The sequence below is a fragment of the Oncorhynchus mykiss genome, chromosome 8 (assembly GCF_057628025.1).
Source record: "Oncorhynchus mykiss isolate SJ-2025 chromosome 8, ASM5762802v1, whole genome shotgun sequence".
Taxonomy (NCBI): domain Eukaryota; kingdom Metazoa; phylum Chordata; class Actinopteri; order Salmoniformes; family Salmonidae; genus Oncorhynchus; species Oncorhynchus mykiss.
The window spans coordinates 46,420,295-46,439,833 of record NC_143029.1 but is presented as its reverse complement, the minus strand read 5'-3'; the positions used below and the strand labels follow the sequence as shown (position 1 = coordinate 46,439,833).

The window sequence follows — 19,539 nt, the reverse complement described above, 5'->3', positions numbered from 1 at the left end:
CTGGAATGAGTGGGTGTGTCCAAACTTTTTACTGGTACTGTGTGTCTGTGTGTGTGTGTGTGTGTGCGTGCGTGCGTGCCTGCGTGAGTCTATAAATATATATATAACAAATAAACCATTAGAATCAATAGAAACAACTGCAATCTTCTATGAATTAACTTAACACCAGAGTCCTAAACTGCACTAGTGGCAGCAGGGAATCAAGAAGCAAGGAATTTTGCAGGTTATTCCAACAATGCACTAAAAATATCACCAGTGATAAAATCAAGAACTGTCAGGAAAATTTACTGTACAATCTACCTCCTGCTATTTACGGAGAGACAATTTTTTTTCTCTAAAAAAGCCCACTTTAAATATGAGCTTTTTAACTAGCTTATTGTTTTTTAAACAATAAATATTTGTCAATCCAAATGGGAGAACCATCCAATTAATGAAAATTAATGTCCATTTGAAATATTTTTTGGCGAGAATTATTTGTATTATTATTATTTATTATGTATTTAATCTTGCCCGCATTAAGTACACATTTTAAACCAACTAGTGCTTTCTGCAAGTCAATGCAAAAAGGTCAGATTGCAGCTCTAACATAGCCTGGTCAACAGCTCGGAAATGGCAAACATAACAGTGTCATCTGTATACAGATTAATATTACAAGTTTTAACAGATAGACCAATATTACATATATAAATAGAAAAGAGGACAGGTCCCAATACCGTCCCCTGCGGTACACCTTTGCAATATCCAGGAAACTACACTTAACACCATCAGAAATCACATATTGTGTCCTGTCTGTTAGATCATTCTCAAACCACATGCAAGAATCTTGTTCCTGGCCTATTTCAGTCAACCTTTGAATGAGAATGTGATGGTCAACAGCAGAATGATTAGTATGATCTTAGCAATTTAACACAGCATAGCAGCTGAAACGGTGCTATGTCCAGATCTAAAACCAGATTGGTGCACATCAGGGGCGGACTGAAACAATAATTCAGACCGGGAATTTGACTCCATCCCAGGCCACCCTGTTCACGTAAACCACCAGACCGCTAATTTTGTAGGCTAACCCTATTTGTTGATGTAACTGGCACCAAACTAGTTATACATTTGGACACTATGTTCATCTGGGAAGAAAGTTATCCACATTACAAAATACAAACATTTGGGACCTACCAAATGAACAAAAAGTATCCTATCTGAACACTGCATTTTCAAGGTATGCTATGGCTATGGGTGCACCCTCAAAAACTCACTAGGAATATACCAATCATAGCACATCATACAAATGTACTAGGCTAGACACAACTATTAGCCTACACTTCTTCAAAAGAGAATGAGATATACAGAGTTAGCTCAAATGTTCAAATTATTATCTTTATATTCAAGCATAACAAAAGTATCAAAAAACTTCACACACACACACACACACACACACACACATTCACAGAACTTAAACATAAGCTACAACAATGTAAGTAAGTATAATACAAAAGTCGAAAAATACCTCCTCTACAAAAAATGTAGATTACAATGTTCCCTCACTGTGTCCATAAAGCCAACAGCACAACAATAAACACATCTATACACTAAGTTAATGAAATTGAACATTGACTACATAACTGCAAGTATAATATGAAAGTCCAAAAAACATATCTCTGTACAAAAGCTTTAACTCACATCAAATGTTCTTTCACCCTTGTCAGCCTGTTAATAAGGACGAGTCATAGCATAGCTACTTTAGAGTAACCAGTAAGTAATTACCACTAGTAACAATATAAGCTCAAAAAACTAGCCATGATTGTCGGCCATGTTTTCCAAGTTATATGCTGCTTCGTGTCTGTGTCCTCTGTAGCTAAGCCCACATTTACCAATCACTTTAACTACATCAATCACACGTTCCATGACCTGCCTCCTCTTTCTGACCTGGTCTCGTTGAACTGACATTTGCTTATCACTCAGAAGGGTACAGATGTCTGCTTTGCTGGCTCTGAGGAAAAAGGCTTCTGCACTTTCTCTATGGGTTTTGCTTCTCACATGTTCATGTACTTTCTGATGGGCATGTTTCCAGGCCTGCATGCCTCCTTTGACAAATGCACTATCACTGGCGTGAAGGTTTTGCGAATGCAAGACATACTGAGCAGAACAAGGAGTGAGTTACTTCATTGTATGTCAGCCATTTTCTGTTTGTGCCATCTCTGGAGTGGAATACATTGGGAATGACTCTATGAGGAGTTTGTTATTGGTGGTACTGAAAAAATAAGTCAAAATCCTTGGACTGAGGACGGGCAAAATAATCAAATGGATGTTCAGTGCTTTCGCTGTCCCTTTCTATTTTCCTTGTACTGGGCTCTGAACCTCTCTCTCTCTGCACATCTGGTTGCTCTGAACCTCTCTCTCTCGCTCTGCACATCTGGTTGCTCTGCAGAATGAGATTAACATTGTAAATAACCTCAACTTAAACTTGTATTACTTGTGCGGTCATCGATTGTATGCCCCCCGATTACAGTCCTACTGATAATCTCATAAATAAAGCACATATTCATCTAAAATCATAGCCTCCATGATTAGGTTTGTGCTCTTCAGTTGTAGCTGAAGGTTCCTGCTCTGAGTCTGACTCTGAACTTACCACCTTCTCCAGTTCTGCAGGAGCACCTGAAACTCTAGTGCTGCTGCTGCTTCCTTCTCCACCTTTGCAAAGAAAATACTCTATTATCATACTCACTATCATTAGTGTATCAGTAGGCTACATTAATACAGCTCTGAAAAAAATTAAGAGTGGTCTCTTAATTTGGAGTGGTCTTGTAATTTTTCCCAGAGAAGTATATTATTTTAGAAACTTGTAATGCTGGTACTAATGGTGCTAATGATCTTTGTCATTGCCTGTGCTGTGTCACACAGTGTTACGTTCATGGATGCATTATGGTTACGTTACTGTAGCCTGTTTCGCTGTACATGTGCACTTTCACTAGCTTACGTGGTCATGACCGAATGTTTGCAAGCCCATAGTCTAGGTTTACTATGTTTTACTAGTTGAAACATATTGCCTTCAATGTCATATTATGATCGCTATGTTGCACTCATTGCTATGATATAAATCTACCACGAAGACGTAAGACGTGCAAACTGTTTAGCCTACCGGTCGTTGTGTCACTATTATTAGCTAGGCTACTTAGCTAGCCATTCTGGGTGTCGTGTGTGTGGTTTAGCTAGTGTTTTTTGACTGACCTGGTCCCTTACTGGCGAACATGTTGCTAATTTTGCAGCGTCTGTGGTAAGGGCCTTTCTCTTTTTATTATCTCCCTCTCTGCTCCACCTTTCCTCTTCTGACTGTCCATTTCGCCGTGCGACTTGTCTAAAATGTTATCTGTAAGAGGCAGGTTGACGGTTGCTATGTGCGTTGCGGAGAAACCTGATGTCATTTTTGGTGCGGGGACACTGCAGCGAGTGAGTGACGCGCCTGATGCGTGGATTCTCCGTCAACTCATTCCGGCTTGCTATATTATTGCTGGTCAAATTGACTATTCACCGCAGGCCAAAACGACCCTCAGACCACCGGGAAATTTCCAGTCTGCCATTGGTGCACATTAAGAATAGAGTGAGAAGTTGAAATAGTTCATAGCTTTAGAGTTGGCCTGGGATTCTAAACTTTGGAAAGACAAAATAATATGGAAGAGCTCAAATACAGAACGGATTTAATATTTTGTTCTTACAAATGACATTAATGAAAACAAAACTGCCTATATTTTTAAGTGTAATGGGGACAAAGACATTTAATTTACCCCTCATCAATCTACACACAATATCCCATAATGACAAAGCAAAAAACTGTTTAGAAATGTTTACTCATTTATTAACAATAAACTGAAATATCACATTTACATAAGTATTATGACCCTTTAATCAGTACTTTGTTGAAGCACCTTTGGCAGTGATTACAGCATTGAGTCTTCTTGGGTATGACGCTACAAGCTAGGCACACCGGTAACTGTTCCTAGGCCATCATTGAAAATAAGAATTTGTTCTTAACTGACTTGCCTAGTTAAATAAAGGCAAAATAAAACATTTGGGGAGTTTCTCACATACTTCTCTGCAGATTCTCTCAGGCTCTGTCAGGTTGGATGGGGAGCGTTGCTGCACAGCTATTTTCAGGTCTCTCCAGAGACGTTTGATCGGGTTCAAGTCCGGGATCTGGCTGGGCCACTCAAGGACATTCAGAGACTTGTCCCGAAGCCACTCCTGCATTGTCTTGGCTGTGTGCTTAGGGTCGTTGTCCTCATGGAAGGTGAACCTTCTCCCCAGTCCGAGGTCCTGACCGCTCCGGAGCAGGTTTTCATCAAGGATCTCTCTGTACTTTGCTCCGTTCATCATTGCCTGACTAGTCTCCCAGTCCCTGCTGCTGAAAAACATCCCCACAGCAGGATGCTACCACCACCATGCTTCAACGTAGGTGTGGTGTGAGGTTTGAGAGTCTTTAGATACCTTTTGGCAAACTCCAAATGCGCTGTCATGTGCCTTTTAGTTATAAGTGGCTTCCATCTGGACACTCTACCATAAAGGCCTGATTAAAGGACTGCTGCAGAGATGGTTGTCCTTATGGAAGGTTCTCCCATCTCCACAGAGGACTCTTGAGCTCAGTCAGAGTGACCATCGGGTTCTTGGTCACCTCCCAGACCAAGGCCTTTCTCCCCCAATTGCTCAGTTTGGCTGGGCGGCCAGCTCTAGGAAGAGTCTTGGTGGTTCCAAACCTCTTTCAGTTAAGAATGATGGAGGCCACTGTGTTCTTGGAGACCTTCAATGCTGCAGAAATGTTTTGGTACCCTTCCCCAGATCTGTGACTCAACACAATCCTGTCTAGGATCTCTACGGACAATTCCTTCGACCTTGTGGCTTGGTTTTTGCGCTGACATGCACCGTCAACTGTGGGACCTTGTATAGACAGGTGTGTGCCTTTCCAAATCATGTCCAATCAATTTAATTTACCACAGGTGGATCAAGTTGTAGAAACATCTCAAGGATGATCAATGGAAACAGGATGCACCTGAGCTCAATTTCAAGTCTCTTAGCAAAGGGTGTGAATACTTTTTTATTTTTAATGCATTGGCACAAATTTTCTAAAAACCTGTTTTCACTTTGTCATTATGAGGTATTGTGTGTAGATTGCTGAAAAAAACGTATTTAATCAATTTTAGAATAAGGCTGTAAAGTCAAGGGGACTGTATACTTTCCGAAGGCACTATATGAGGATATTGTGGAAATACTCAAAGGACACTTTTCACCAAAACCACTAGTTAAAAAAAGGTTTAGGTTCCACAGAAGAAACCAGGAAGAGGGAGAATCAGTGACAATGTTTGCTGCTGCATTAAAAAACTGTGAGTGTAAGTCTAAGCCCTGTGTTCGCGATATCTACTAAGCTAACATATGGAATTGTTTTAAGATGGTCATACCATGGATCATTTAGCTATTTGATGTAGAATTTTAGAACCCCTGTCAGTATAAAAAATATATACAAAAATGATTTGATAAAATATTACATTTGTTCTTTACTGCTATAGCCCATAGAAACACATTGAATAACACATATAAAAATGGCAAAACAGACAGTCAAAAAATAAATAATAAGGAATAAGGTTTTGAAGTGTCTGTCCTATATCCAGGAGATATTTAAAAAAACTCCACCACAAAAAATGTTGACCCATATTAAGTACCTTTTTACATCCTATCCATCCTACTGGGTTACCTTCTTGATGACTCTCCTGAAGTGTCCTAGCAACTTTTTTTTACTTAAAAAGTACAGAAAACAAATGGAACACACATAAAAATAGAATGGTCTTCAGAAACAAGTCCCTGACACAGGCCTTATCCCCTGCCCCAATCCAGGTTATGGCGATGGCGAGATGGTTTGACAGAATGCAAGGTAGCATCCACCACACTGTTGACTTCAGGTCCTTGGCACCCGTTACAGCTAGAACCTAAGCTACAAAATGCAAGAGAAGTATTAAAAATGACACATTATGTTAACATATTTCCATCCCCCACCCTCTATATTTTATATACATTTATTGTGACAGTCTAAAGCAGGCCTGGGCAATTATTCTCCAAGGAGGGCCACATTAGAATATATTTTTGCCATCGCGGTCCACAATCATTTTACATTTTTTTTTATTTTTTTTATTTTACCTTTATTTAACCAGGCAAGTCAGTTAAGAACAAATTCTTATTTTCAATGACGGCCTGGGAACAGTGGGTTAACTGCCTGTTCAGGGGCAGAACGACAGATTTGTACCTTGTCAGCTCGGGGGTTTGAACTCGCAACCTTCCGGTTACTAATCCAACGCTCTAACCACTAGGCTACCCTGCCGCATGATTATACATCATGTGTATGACTGTGTGACAGATATCTACTGTAAATCATGTCTAGATGTGCTACTTATTTTACTTTTTGAACATGCACAGAAATAAACCACATCCATGTTCTCCTTTTGGTAGGTATTTTCATTATTAAACATGCAATGAACTACACGGAGGAAAAAGTACACTGCATTCAGCACCACAGACAGAACTTTTAAGGGTATGCACAAAAACACAAGAAAGAGAGAGCTTAACATTACATTTAAACTACTCAATCAGTGTGAGGAGTGAAGTCTCTGATAGGCATTGACTAGAGAAGTGAAGTCAGGTATAGTTTCTGACGTTGCTATATGCATGATTACTGTGAGGTGAGAGTCAGTAAGAGATGATCTGTGCTTTGACTTGTTATATTTCATCACTGAAAATGTCTGTTCACATACATAGGTTGACCCAAAGATCTTCTGAACATGATTCGTAATCTTTGGAAAGTTTTGTTAATTGAGAGATGCATAGAACCTGGTCAGTGACATTGTTTTAAATTACTGCATCAGACTGAAGATCGATAAGCTCAAGTTGCAGGTCAGAGGGAGCGTTATCCACCACCATTCCAACACTTTGAACACTTTGAAATCCTCAAAACGATGAGAAAACTCACCGTTCAAAGAACGGAGAAGCGATGTATAGTTCTCATGCTGGTCATCTGATAGGGAATATACTGTCGAAAGGTGGGTGAGATTGTTGGCTTCTACTTGGCGGGTCAGGAGGAGTAATTTTTTCTTGAAGGCTTTGACAAGGCTGTACGTCTGATGTGGAAAAAGGTCCTTCCCTTGTAGTTTGGAATTCAGTTCATTCATGAGGGCCATGATGTACGCAGTGAAGGCAAAATCAGTCAACCATTCTTTAACTTGCAGTTGAGGGAAATCCACATATTTTCCTTCCATTTGCCAAAACGCAGCAATCTCCGACTTCAGGTCCCACACCCTTTGAAACACCATCCCCAAACTCAGCCATCTCAGGTTTGTGTGGTAGGGGAAATCTGCATGACCCGACTCCGTCTCCTCCAACAATGAGGTAAACTGCCTGTGGTTTAAAGATTTTGCTCTGATGTAGTTTACCACTTTAGTGACTGCTTCCACAACATGGCTCATTTTCAGAACACATTTACAAAGCATCTCCTGATGAATAATGCAATGCAGGAAAATCATCTTCTGATCTGGGTTCAGCTCAGCTATTTGATCTTGTATCCTTTTCAAAAGGCCAATGTACTTCCTGTCAAGTTTGGTCACACTGGATCACTTTTTAAAGCTTAGTCCCAACTTTGCCGTACACTTTTAACCTCCTCCAATAAATCTTTCCCTGTGGTTGTGCCCTTCATTGACTGCACTGAAGCAAGCCCCTCTGTAATTTCAAAGTCTGGGGTTATGCCTCGTAAGAATATCAACAACTGTGCCGTGTCACGTGCATCACTGCTCTCATCCAGGGCCAAGAAGAAATAGGTTAAATCCTTCCCCTTGTCTTTCAACCTTTGTTCCATATTCTCTGCGATGTCCTCAACATGCCATGTCACTGTTCGTCTTGACAGGGAAACATTTTCAAACAGTTATTTCTTGTTGCCGCAAAGTATTGCTGCAGAGTCAATGAAACATTCTTTAATGATTTCGCCCTCAGCGAATGGCTTGCTATGTTTAGCAATTTTTTGGGACAGTACATAGCTAGCTCTCGCAATTCCGACATTTGCTGAATGCAGTTTTGTGAACTGAGAAACTGAGAAAGCAACTATTTTGATGCACTTGCCCTCTGCTCAGAAAGGAAAATTCCTATATTTCTCTGCATGCTTCGTCTGGAAGTGTCGGGATAAGTTGTAGTCTTTCAAGACAGTGAGGCACTCTTTGCACACTAAGCACACAGCTTTCCCTGATACCTCAATAAATAAATATTTCGATGTCCACTCTTGCTGGAACACCCTACATTCATTGTCTACTTTCCTTTTCTTTGAAATCTTTGAAAAAGCTAGCTGCTATTTGTTACTGTGACGTGTGTGTCAGCCTGTCAGTCACTGTCTGTCCTCGTGCAGTTGTTATTTATACGTGCCTTCAAAATAAATGTCCCACAAGCGGTGGGAGTTCAATTATTACACAAAGGAGAGTATTCATTGGGCTTTTCATTTGAGGGCTCTGGAGAAGGCCTTCGCCCAGGCCTGGTCTAAGACGGATGGCAGATATTTCCAATAAGTATTTACATTTAAGTTGGTAACAGTTATGTTCTTACCTTTATGTCTGCGGCCCAAACTTGGCACCGATGGAGTGTCTCACTCCTGGCCCTGTTTGAAAAAAATTATGTTACATTGAAATGAATGAAATACTGTACAAGAAATAAGAGAGAGGCAGAGTCTTATCCGGGCTAAGTGAATGTAACGATACATACCTCCATGACTATCGCATCCACATGGTGCTGTGATGAATACGATGCTGGGGCTGGCCATTGCCCTAATGGAAAGACACACCAAATTAGCTAGCTACATGACTAAAGTGGCTTTTTCTCCTGTGAATATAGTTACATATACTGTTAGTCAATTTTGATAATTAGCAAACCATCAAATGTTAATAAGGTAGCTAAGTAATGTGGCTAGCAAGGACAAAATCATAATTAGGCTAGTTAGCAACGGTCAAGTTCATGTTTCTGTTAAGCTAGCTAGCTAAAGTTAGCAAGCTAGCAAAGTAATGTTAACTACCTATCTAGGCTCGCTAGCTTGCATTATTGTCCTCGTTGATGTTAACGTTACACAATAAAACTACTCACAAATGAAGGAACGCAGTAATATTACTTACTTGAGCAAACAAACTTTGCATTCCAATCTGGTGCATGAACAGATGAGAACTAGAAACGAGAAACATTTTCAAACACATTGGTTTTAAAAATAAAAAACAACTAGCTAGATAGCTAATGAGGTCTGTTGTCTCCCACAAATGATCCACTGTATGCATGATTCAAAATTCAGGTTAGCGAATTGGTGCACCATGTGCCACTAGTGTATTATTTCTCGGTATTTCCAAACTTTCGGCAGTGATCAATGAAAACAATTAAACTGTTCTTTAGTTCCAAAAGCCTGTGAATTGTATTTACCAAAAGCTACTGGATATTAGCTATCAAGTATCAAAGACAGATTTCAAAACTCAATGGAGGATGGTAATAAAGAACTTCCTGTGAGGCTTTTCGGCTTCTTCTGTGGGGTTAAGAGGTGCTGCCACCTATGACACGTAGTGATCAACCCCTTTCTTCAAGTGGGTTAGGCGGTGTAGTGAGTGAGTGACATTTATTGCTAGAAAGGAAGCATTTTAATTGCGGCAAATATAAACAGTTGAAGTCGGAAGTTTACATACACTTAGGTTGGAGTCATTAAAACTTGTTTTCAACCACTCCACAAATTTCTTGTTAACAAACTATAGTTATGGCAAGTCGGTTAGCACATCTACTTGGTAATTTTTCCATCAATTGTTTACAGACAGATTATTTCACTGAAAATTCACTGTATCACAATTCCAGTGGGTGAGAAGATTACATACACTGAGTTGACTGTGCCTTTTAAACAGCTTGGAAAATTCCAGAAAATGATGTCATGGCTTTAGAAGCTTCTGATAGGCTAATTGACATCATTGGAGGTGTACATGTGGATGCATTTCAAGGCCAATCTTCAAACTCAGTGCCTCTTTGCTTGAAATCATGAGAAAATCAAAAGAAATCAGCCTGTACCTCAAAAAAAATGTATAGACCTCCACAAGTCTGGTTCATCCTTGGGAGCAATTTCCAAATGCTTGAAGGTACCACGTTCATCTGTACAAACAATAGTACGCAAGCATAAACACCATGGGACCACGCAGCCGTCATACCGCTCAGGAAGGAGACGCGTTATTTCTTCAAGAGATGAACATACTTTGATGTGAAAAGTGCAACTCAATCCCAGAACAACAGCAAATGACCTTGTGAAGATGCTGGAGGAAACAGGTACAAAAATATCTATATCCACAGTAAAACAAGTCCTATATCAACATAACCTGAAAGGCCGCTCAGCAAGGAAGAAGCCACTGCTCCAAAACGCCATCACAAAGTCAGACTACGGTTTGCAACTGCACATGGGGACAAAGATCATACTTTTTGGAGAAATATCCTCTGGTCTGATGAAACAAAAATATAACTATTTGGCCACAATGACCATTGTTATGTTTGGAGGAAAAAGGGGGCCGCTTGCAAGCTGAAGAACACCATCCCAACCGTGAAACACGGTGGTGGCAGCATCATGTTGTGGGGGTGCTTTGCTGCAGGAAGGACTGGCGCACTTCACAAAATAGATGGCATCATGAGGGAGAAAAATTATGTGGATATATTGAAACAACATCTCAAGACATCAGTCAGAAAGTTAAAGCTTGGTCGCAAATGGGTCTTCCAAATGGACAATGACCCCAAGCATACTTCCAAAGTTGTGGCAAACTGGCTTAAGGACAACAAAGTCAAGGTATTGGAGTGTCCATCACAAAGCCCTGACCTCAATCCCATACAAAATTTGTGGGCAGAACTGAAAAAGCATAGGCGAGCAAGGAGGCCTACAAACCTGACTCAGTTACACCATCTCTGTCAGGAGGAATGGGCCAAAATTCACCCAACATATTGTGGGAAGCTTGTGGATGGCTACCCAACACGTTTGACCCAAGTTTAAACAATTTAAAGGCAATGCTACCAAATACTAATTGAGTGTATGTAAACTTCTGACTCGCTGGGAATGTGTTGAAAGAAATAAAAGCTGAAATAAATCATTCTCTCTACTATTATTCTGATATTTCACATTCTTAAAATAAAGCAGTGATCCTAACTGACCTAAGAAAGACAGGGAATTTTTACTAGGATTAAATGTCAGAAATTGTGAAAAACTGAGTTTAAATGTATTTGGCTAAGGTGTATGTAAACTTCCGAACTTCAACGGTAGTAGCCTACATTAAATCAATGGCAAAATGTATGCTATTTTGAGGCATAAATATATTTCAACTGTAAATTATTAGAAGTAGTTCTATAACATTTTTGGGTCATCCTCAATGATTGTAAATGCATTATGTCCACATGTGTGGTTGTATTATGTTTTCAAATTGACAAAAACATTTAAAAATGTAAAATCACAACAAATGTAAAGTATTGATAGGAACAACAAAAACAGCTTACATCTGGCTGACAGTAGGTAACTAGAAGGTGGTAGGCCGAATTTGAGATCAGAGAAATTATTTGCTATTGGCTTTCAAATTACCTCATGGCTAGATGGCTTGCCTAGGGCTTATACTGTAGCTGTCCTCGGACTGGAGGCTAAATGCCAGAGATGCAAAAGCGGACTGCCAAGGGCTTACATCGGTCCTATGAGTCGGGGCTACCAGTCTTGAACGGTAAACTCCATTCGCCCGCTGGCAGTATGAATTCATAGCCTTGGGCATAGTGAATACAGAAAATAGTAAGCGGGAGATTTTTTTGTGACTGAACCACCCCCATTTCATCCACACACAATTTACACCGTGGATAGATTCCAGTCCTGATATACTGTATGTATGGGCAAAATAGATTTGACAGACATGAAGTACCTTGAAAACACCTTACAGGTTAAATGTTTTGATTTGGGGAAAAAATAGGCAATATGCAAATAGTATACAGACACAAGTCCACTACAATATTGGCACACTAAACATAACTCTGGAGTTTAGGCTGATTGCAGTAGGAATATACAGTACAATTTACAGAGGAGAAATATCTATATATGCAGAGGGAGGGATGCTGCCATGGCAAATATATACAGTGTACAGCGCATCAGTGGAGGCTGGTGGGAGGAGCTATAGAAAGACAGGCTCATTTTAATAGCTGGATTGGAATAAATGGAACGGTATGAAACATATGGAAACTACGTTTGACTCCGTTCCATTTATTTCAGTCTAGCCATCACAATGAGCATGTCCTCCTATAGCCCCCCCCCCAGCCCCCACTGCAGTGCATATACAGTGTTGTGCGGAGGTGTACATAGTTCAAATGCAGTAGTGTAGATTAGATTTTGAGCTCATTGATGACAAGGTGCAGTAATCAGCCCAATTGAAGTGGCGGGAAGTTTTGGTCATGATTGACCTAAATCATCTGCCAGGGCAGAGTTTTGAAATCATGGGGTGTCCAGGATGGGCAGGGACGGCGATGATCTTACCTGCACGCTTCCTTGCACTGGAGGCGTGCAGGTCCTTGATGGTGGGCAGGTGACAGCCGATGACCTTCTCCGAAGACCGGACAATGCGCTGCAGTTTGCCAGGACCCAAACCAGACAGTGATGCACGTGTAGAACCGAATCAGTTGGAGTTTGAGTTTCCTCAGCTGGTGCAGATAGTACATCCTCTGTCGAGCCTTCTTGGTCACTGCTGTGATGTTTTCCTCCCACTTGAGTTTGTGGGAGATGATGGTCCTCAGGAATTTAAATGACTTGGCCATGCTGACGGCGGAATTATCAATCTCGAAGTCAACCACCATCTCTACGGTTTTGACTGTGTTGAGTTCCAGGTTGTTGCAACTGCACCAGACGGTGAACCTCTCCAAGATACATGTGTGTGTTTTGTCCTATATTTATATGTTTTTATTATTATTTATTTTTTATTTAATCCCAGCCCCCGTCCCCGCAGGAGGTCTTTTGCCTTTTGGTAGGCTGTCATTGTAAATAAGAATTTGTTCTTAACTGACTTGCGTAATTAAATAAAGGTTAAATAAATAAATAAAATTAGAACATGGACTCGTATCCGTCGGAGATGAGACCGACCAGGTTGGTGTCATCAGCGAACCTGAGGAGTTTAACAGATGCGTCGTTGGAGGTGCAGTCATTGATGTAGAGTGAGTAGAGGAGGGGGGAGAGCATGCAACCCTGCGGTGCCCCCGTGTTGAGAGATATGGAGTCTGAAATATGTTTCCACATCTTTAACGTGCTGTGTCCTGTTGGTTAGGAAGTTGGTGATCCACCGACAGATAGAGTCAAATACTTTCAGCTGGGTAACTTTGTGCTGTAGCAGTTCCAGAATGATTGTGTTGAAGGCTGAGCTAAATTCCACAAATATTATCCTCACGTATGTCCTTGCGTTGTTGAGGTGTTGGAGAATGTAGTGAAGGCCCATGTGGACGGCGTCATCCACAGACTGACTGGCTCTGTCGGCTAACTGCATGGGGTCAAGTGGTGGTTTTGAGATGGGACAGGACAAGGTGCTTAAAGGTTTTCATGATGACCGAGGTGAGCGCTACAGGTCTGGAGTTATTCAGGCGGTTACCTTTTGTTTCTTTGGGACGGGGATGATGGTGAAGCAATTGAAGCAGGCAGGTACAGTGCATAGTTCCAGAGTCTGATTGAATATGTCCGTGAAAACAGGGTAAAACTGGTCAATGCAGTGCTTTAGTGTGGCTGAGGAGACCCGGTCTGGGCTTGCAACCGTCCTGCTGTTTTGCCTCTTGAAGAGCTTGTTCACCTCCTGTTCTGTGATGACGATGGGGTGGGTGGGCAGCCTGGGGTAGGCAGGGGTAAGGAGGGAGGGAAGGGGGGAAGGGGGAGGGGGAGGGAGGGAGTGAGGGGGTTGGGGGAAGGGAGTAGAGTCCTGATGGCTGAAAGTATTGTCAGCTGAGGGGCAAGATGGCAGAGAAGAAACTCTTGATGGCTGAGGGCATTTTGAGATTCAAAACGACAGTAGAATTCGTCCAGCTGGTTTGACAGTAGTGGGTCGTCTAGTGCCTGGGGGGTCTTTTGTTTGTAGTTTGTGATCTGCTGGAGACCCTTTCAGACAGATGAGCTGTCGTTGGGCTCAAATTATTGTTCTAGCCACTCCTTGTAATGACTTTTGGCCACTTTAATCCTCTTGTTGAGCAGCTGTTAGCAGTTCTATAGGCCTCTTTGTTGTTGCTCCTATGTGCCCCCTCTTTGGCTGAGCACAGGGCTCTGAGTTCAGCATTGAACCAGGTTTTGTCATTGTTAAATTTGACAAAAGTTCTGGTTAGAACCACTGGTGTCTGCATGGTCAGATGTACAGTTCAGATTTACAGCTGTGAAAATGAGACCAGACAGTTGATTACAGTTGGGTGATGTCACGACGGTATCATCCCCTATTGGCCAAGCAAAAAACATTTGCTCAGCGAAATCTAAATGCTACAACTTGAAGAATAATGATGAAAGATAAGGTTGTTGACAGCCTGGGCAGAGACTAAGTACTGGCAAATATTTTATAATATTTATTTCTGGTGGAGGAGCTTCAGCATTGAACAGGTTTGTGTGTGTGTGTGTGGCGCGCAAATTATGGAGCAGTGACATAAACCCTGTTTATACCTGATTCTAACTTGCATCCTTTGTCCTGATCTAGTCCACATTCTGATTGTCTACACCTGTCTAAACATGTGGGCACAATCAAACTGTGATCCGATCCTCCTGCCCACCTCCGGAGGTAGTCAGACATGCATTGTGTCTGGATATCTTACAAGTGTAGAAAGATCTGGACAAAGAAACCATTTAAATCATAATTATTACGCCCTCTAAAATCCTTGACTGGTGGCACAATTGACTGATTACATAAATATGTTTCATACAATAAATAAATACATATTATGTTTGATAGAGTAGCTGTGAAATAATTTGCATAAACGAAGTGACCAGGAAATCTGGTCACAATGCAGACACAGTGGATGGATAACAGTGGATGGATAATGTGTGTAGACACATTACTGGAAATGTGGGCACAATCAGAATGTAGACAAGATCAGGATAAAGGACCCATGTTAGCACCAGGTATAAACAGAGTTTTAGTGAGTTAGGTTATTTATCATGGGCTGAATCTAAGCAGTCTCCTATCTTCAGAAGTGGATAATAATAGCTTTATTTGCCTCATAAAATAATAGTAAATAAATTATATTGTTTGTTCTCTCATAAAGCTGTGATTGAGAATAGTGTATGCCTAAGCTTAGGCTGGCCTAGCCAGTCTCCAGACCTGAACCCAATATCTTTGGAGGGAGCTGAAAGTCCGTATTGCCCAGCGACAGCCCCGATGTCGAGAAGGTCTGTATGGAGGAGTGGGCCAAAATCCCTGCTGCAGTGTGTGCAAACCTGGTCAAGAATACAGGAAACGTATAATCTCTGTAATTGCAAACAAAGGTTTCTGTACCAAATATTAAGTTCTGCTTTTCTGATGTATCAAATACTTATGTTATGCAATAAAATGCAAATGATTACTTAAAAATCATACAATGGAATTTCCTGGATTTTTGTTTTAGATTCCGTCTCTCACAGTTGAAGTGTACCTATGATAAAAATTACAGACCTCTACATGCTTTGAAAGTAGGAAAACCTGCAAAATCGGCAGTGTATCAAATACGTGTTCTCCCCACTGTAGCAGGACAATATACCTTTAGCAGGACAATATACCTTTACCAACACCTCGCTGTATTTTGATACTTTGTGGATGGTGCTTCCCCAGTGGCACAGCTGTCTAAGTCACCGCATCACAATGCAAAATGCGTTGCTACATATACCCGAGCCGGCCAGAGTAACGGATGTGAAACGGCTAGCTTAGTTAGCGGTGCGCGCTAAATAGCGTTTCAATCGGTGACGTCACTTGCTCTGAGACCTTGAAGTAGTGGTTCCCCTCGCTAGCGTCCCACCTGGCCAACATCCAGTGAGATTGCAGAGCGCCAAATTCAAATACAGAAATACTCATTGTAAAAATTCAGAAAATATACAACTATTTTACATAGGTTTAAAGATTAACTTCTTGTGAATCCAACCACGGTGTCAGATTTCAAAAATGCTTTACGGCGAAAGCATACCTTACAATTATTTGAGAACATAGCCCAGCAGACAAATCATTACAAACAGGAACCAGCCAAGTAGAAGAGTTACACAAGTCAGAAATAGAGATAAAAATTAATCACTTACCTTTGATCTTCATATGGTTGCACTCAGAAGACATTCATTTATTCAATAAATGTTCCTTTTGTTCGATAAAGTCTCTCTTTATATCCGAAAACCTCAGTTTTGTTCACGCGTTTTCTTTAGTAATCCACAGGCTCAAACGCAGTCACAACAGGCAGACAAAAAAATCCATATTGTATCCGTAAAGTTCATAGAAACATGTCAAACGATGTTTATATTCAACCCTCAGGTTGTTTTTAGCCTAAATATTTGATACTATTTCAACCGGACAATAACGTTGTCAATATAAAAGGTAAACAAGAAAGGCGCACTCTCGGTCATGCGCATGAAAAAGCTCTGTGACACGGCAGGGTCCACTCATTCAGACTGTTCTTACTCCCTCATTTTCAGAATACAAGCCTGAAACAATTTCTAATGACTGTTGACATCTAGTGGAAGGCATAGGAACTGCAATTTGAGCCCTAAGTCAATGGATACTGTAATGGCATTGAATAGAAAACTACAACAACAACAAAAATCCTACTTCCTGAATGGATTTTTCTCAGGTTTTCGCCTGCCAAATCAGTTCTGTTATACTCACAGACACTATTTTAACAGTTTTGGAAACTTTAAAGTGTTTTCTATCCAAATCTACCATTATATGCATATCCTATCTTCTGGGCCTGAGTAGAAGGCAGTTTAATTTGGGCACGCTTTTTATCCAAAATTCCAAATGCTGCCCCCTACCCTAGAGAAGTTAAAGGCTATCAAATGCTTCTCAAAGATTCCCTCTGGTGGTCAAACCAGCACGAACTAGCATTAATGGTACCAGTGGTGGCACTTAAATAATGTGCAATAGAATTCTGCGGCACCACGCAAGCCATGCTGCAGTACGCTGCAACTTGTAAAGGACGAACCACTGTAAGAAGCTCCCAGCAAGCCAATCCAACTTGTGGGAGGTGCTTCAGGAAGCATGGGGTGAAATCTCTTCAGATTACCTCAACAAATTGACAACTAGAATGCCAAAGGTCTGCAAAGGCAAAGTTTGAAGGACACAATTATTATTTAAATTAAAAATCATTATTTATAACCTTGTCAACCTTGTCTTGACTATATTATAACCTTGTCCTGACTATATTTCCTATTTATTTTGCAACTCATTTCATGTATGTTTTCATGGAAAACATGGACATTTCTAAGTGAACCCAAACTTTTGAAAGGTAGTGTATTTACAGTATATATATATATACAAAAAAATATACATGTGAGATTGGAAATTATGCAGACAATTACATTGATGGAAGCCACAATCTATCTGCAATATTAAAGCTGTAAGCTAGGTTTTGATAGCAACCGGCTGACTCATGCGGTCACGTAATGTTAGCAAGCTGGTTGGGCTAACGTTATTAGGCTAGTTGGCTAGCAACCTTGCAAGCTGGTTGGGCTAACGTTATTAGGCTAGTTGGCTAGCAACCTTGCAAGCTGGTTGGGCTAACGTTATTAGGCTAGTTGGCTAGCACCCTTGCAAGCTGGTTGGGCTAACGTTATTAGGCTAGTTGGCTAGCAACCTTGCAAGCTGGTTGGGCTAACATTATTAGGCTAGTTGGCGAGCAACCTTGCAAGCTGGTTGGGCTAACGTTATTAGGCTAGTTGGCTAGCAACCTTGCAAGCTGGTTTGTAATAATACATTCATAAAGCATTTGCTTATTGGCTGAAAATGTCATTCATACTATTAGTCGTGCGTACGCTATTTTGGTTGGAGTTTACATTATAGGGAATAGGCTGGCTTGTCGGGTCCTCCATATTATGTCACACACCTCAAAAACATTTTCCGGCATGACTTTTGGAATTCTGATTCGTTTTATGTAATAACTCGAGAAATAGAAAAGTGAGGTGTAACTTTGCATTGGGACTTTTAATGCGTCTACCGATGAAAATCTATATGTTACATGTGGTTATGTGGACACCAAGGAACTTGAAGGTCTCATCCTGCTCCACTATAGCCCCGTCAATGTGGATGGGGGCATCAGCGCACTTTCGCAGAGTGAGAGCAAAGGGCAATTAACAACAGTCCTCAAATTATCATTGGACTACAGGTGGTCTACAATACAAAGACAGACATCAGGGCACTGTCTATACTTAGCTGTTAAACAATCACTCTGGGTGGTTTAGACCTACAAGCAAAGACCGGTATAACCAGAGAGGATACATTATTCACAGCGAGATCAATACGGCCTTATTAGTGTTTGTGCTTTGATATCGTAGAGGAGGGAGATGGTATAAGTGTTTAAATAAATAAAAATGTGTCTTAATGTTGTATGCATGTTGTCATTTGTATCACAGGAGCATTTGGAAATGTTTCTTAGACAAGCAGACAGACAGACAGACATTCAGAAATGCAGACAAACGGACAGACATGCACGTGCAAACACACACACACACACACACACACACACACACACACACACACACACACACACACACACACTCTCTTTTACACTACTGGGTGGGTCTGTTTCCAATCATTCCTTTCCCGCATTTCGTTTCCCTTCCCTTCTCCGGCTACAGAACGGCTCCAGAAGCTTTAGCCCCCCATATTAAATAGACTGTGAGGTCATGAAACTTTCCCCTTCTCCATTTCCTGCCAGCTCTCAAGCATCGTCTGTCATTAAAACACAATCCTGGCAGTCCCCCGCTCCAGTATATAGAATCTCCATTGTGTGTGTGTGTGTGTGTGTGTGTGTGTGTGTGTGTGTGTGTGTGTGTGTGTGTGTGTGTGTGTGTGTGTGTGTGTGTGTGTGTGTGTGGCCCGCAGTCAAATGTCTCTGAACTGACTTGCAATTGAAAATATGTTGTTTTGAAACCGAGAGCCCATTTTACATTTATTTGGATGTATTGTAATTTTGTGACGTCTTGAAAAAAAGGGCTCATTTTTAGATGGCAACCAACATATCTAACCACTGGAGGAGCCACATGGAAACCCTTCATTTGGAACAATTTATTTATTTATACTTTTTTAAAACCTTTATTTAACTTGGCAAGTCAGTTCAGAACAAATTCTTATTTTACAATGACGGACTACCCCAGCCAAACCCTCCAATAACCCGGATGACGTTGGGCCAATTGTGCGACCGCCCTATGGGACTCCCGATCACGGCCGGTTGTGATACAGCCCAGGTTTGAACAAGGGTCTGTAGTGACGCCTTTTTGTGCAACCATGAGTGAAAGTGTCAATCCAGTATATCTAATGTTATACC

General features: G+C 41.0%; 2 protein-coding genes across 2 annotated transcripts in view; both read right to left on the bottom strand.

Annotated features, from left to right (window-relative positions):
• LOC149981668 (unconventional myosin-X-like) overlaps positions 1-19,539 on the bottom strand; it is a 176,818-nt gene that overhangs the window by 68,600 nt on the left and 88,679 nt on the right. The window lies entirely within an intron of this gene.
• LOC149981669 (general transcription factor II-I repeat domain-containing protein 2B-like) lies at positions 6,148-12,882 on the bottom strand. The gene is made up of 2 exons (XM_090183177.1): positions 12,566-12,882; positions 6,148-7,632 (listed from the first exon to the last, which is right to left on the bottom strand). The coding sequence occupies exons 1-2, from the start codon at positions 12,880-12,882 to the stop codon at positions 6,885-6,887; spliced, it is 1,065 nt and encodes a 354-aa protein (XP_090039303.1). The 3' UTR covers positions 6,148-6,884.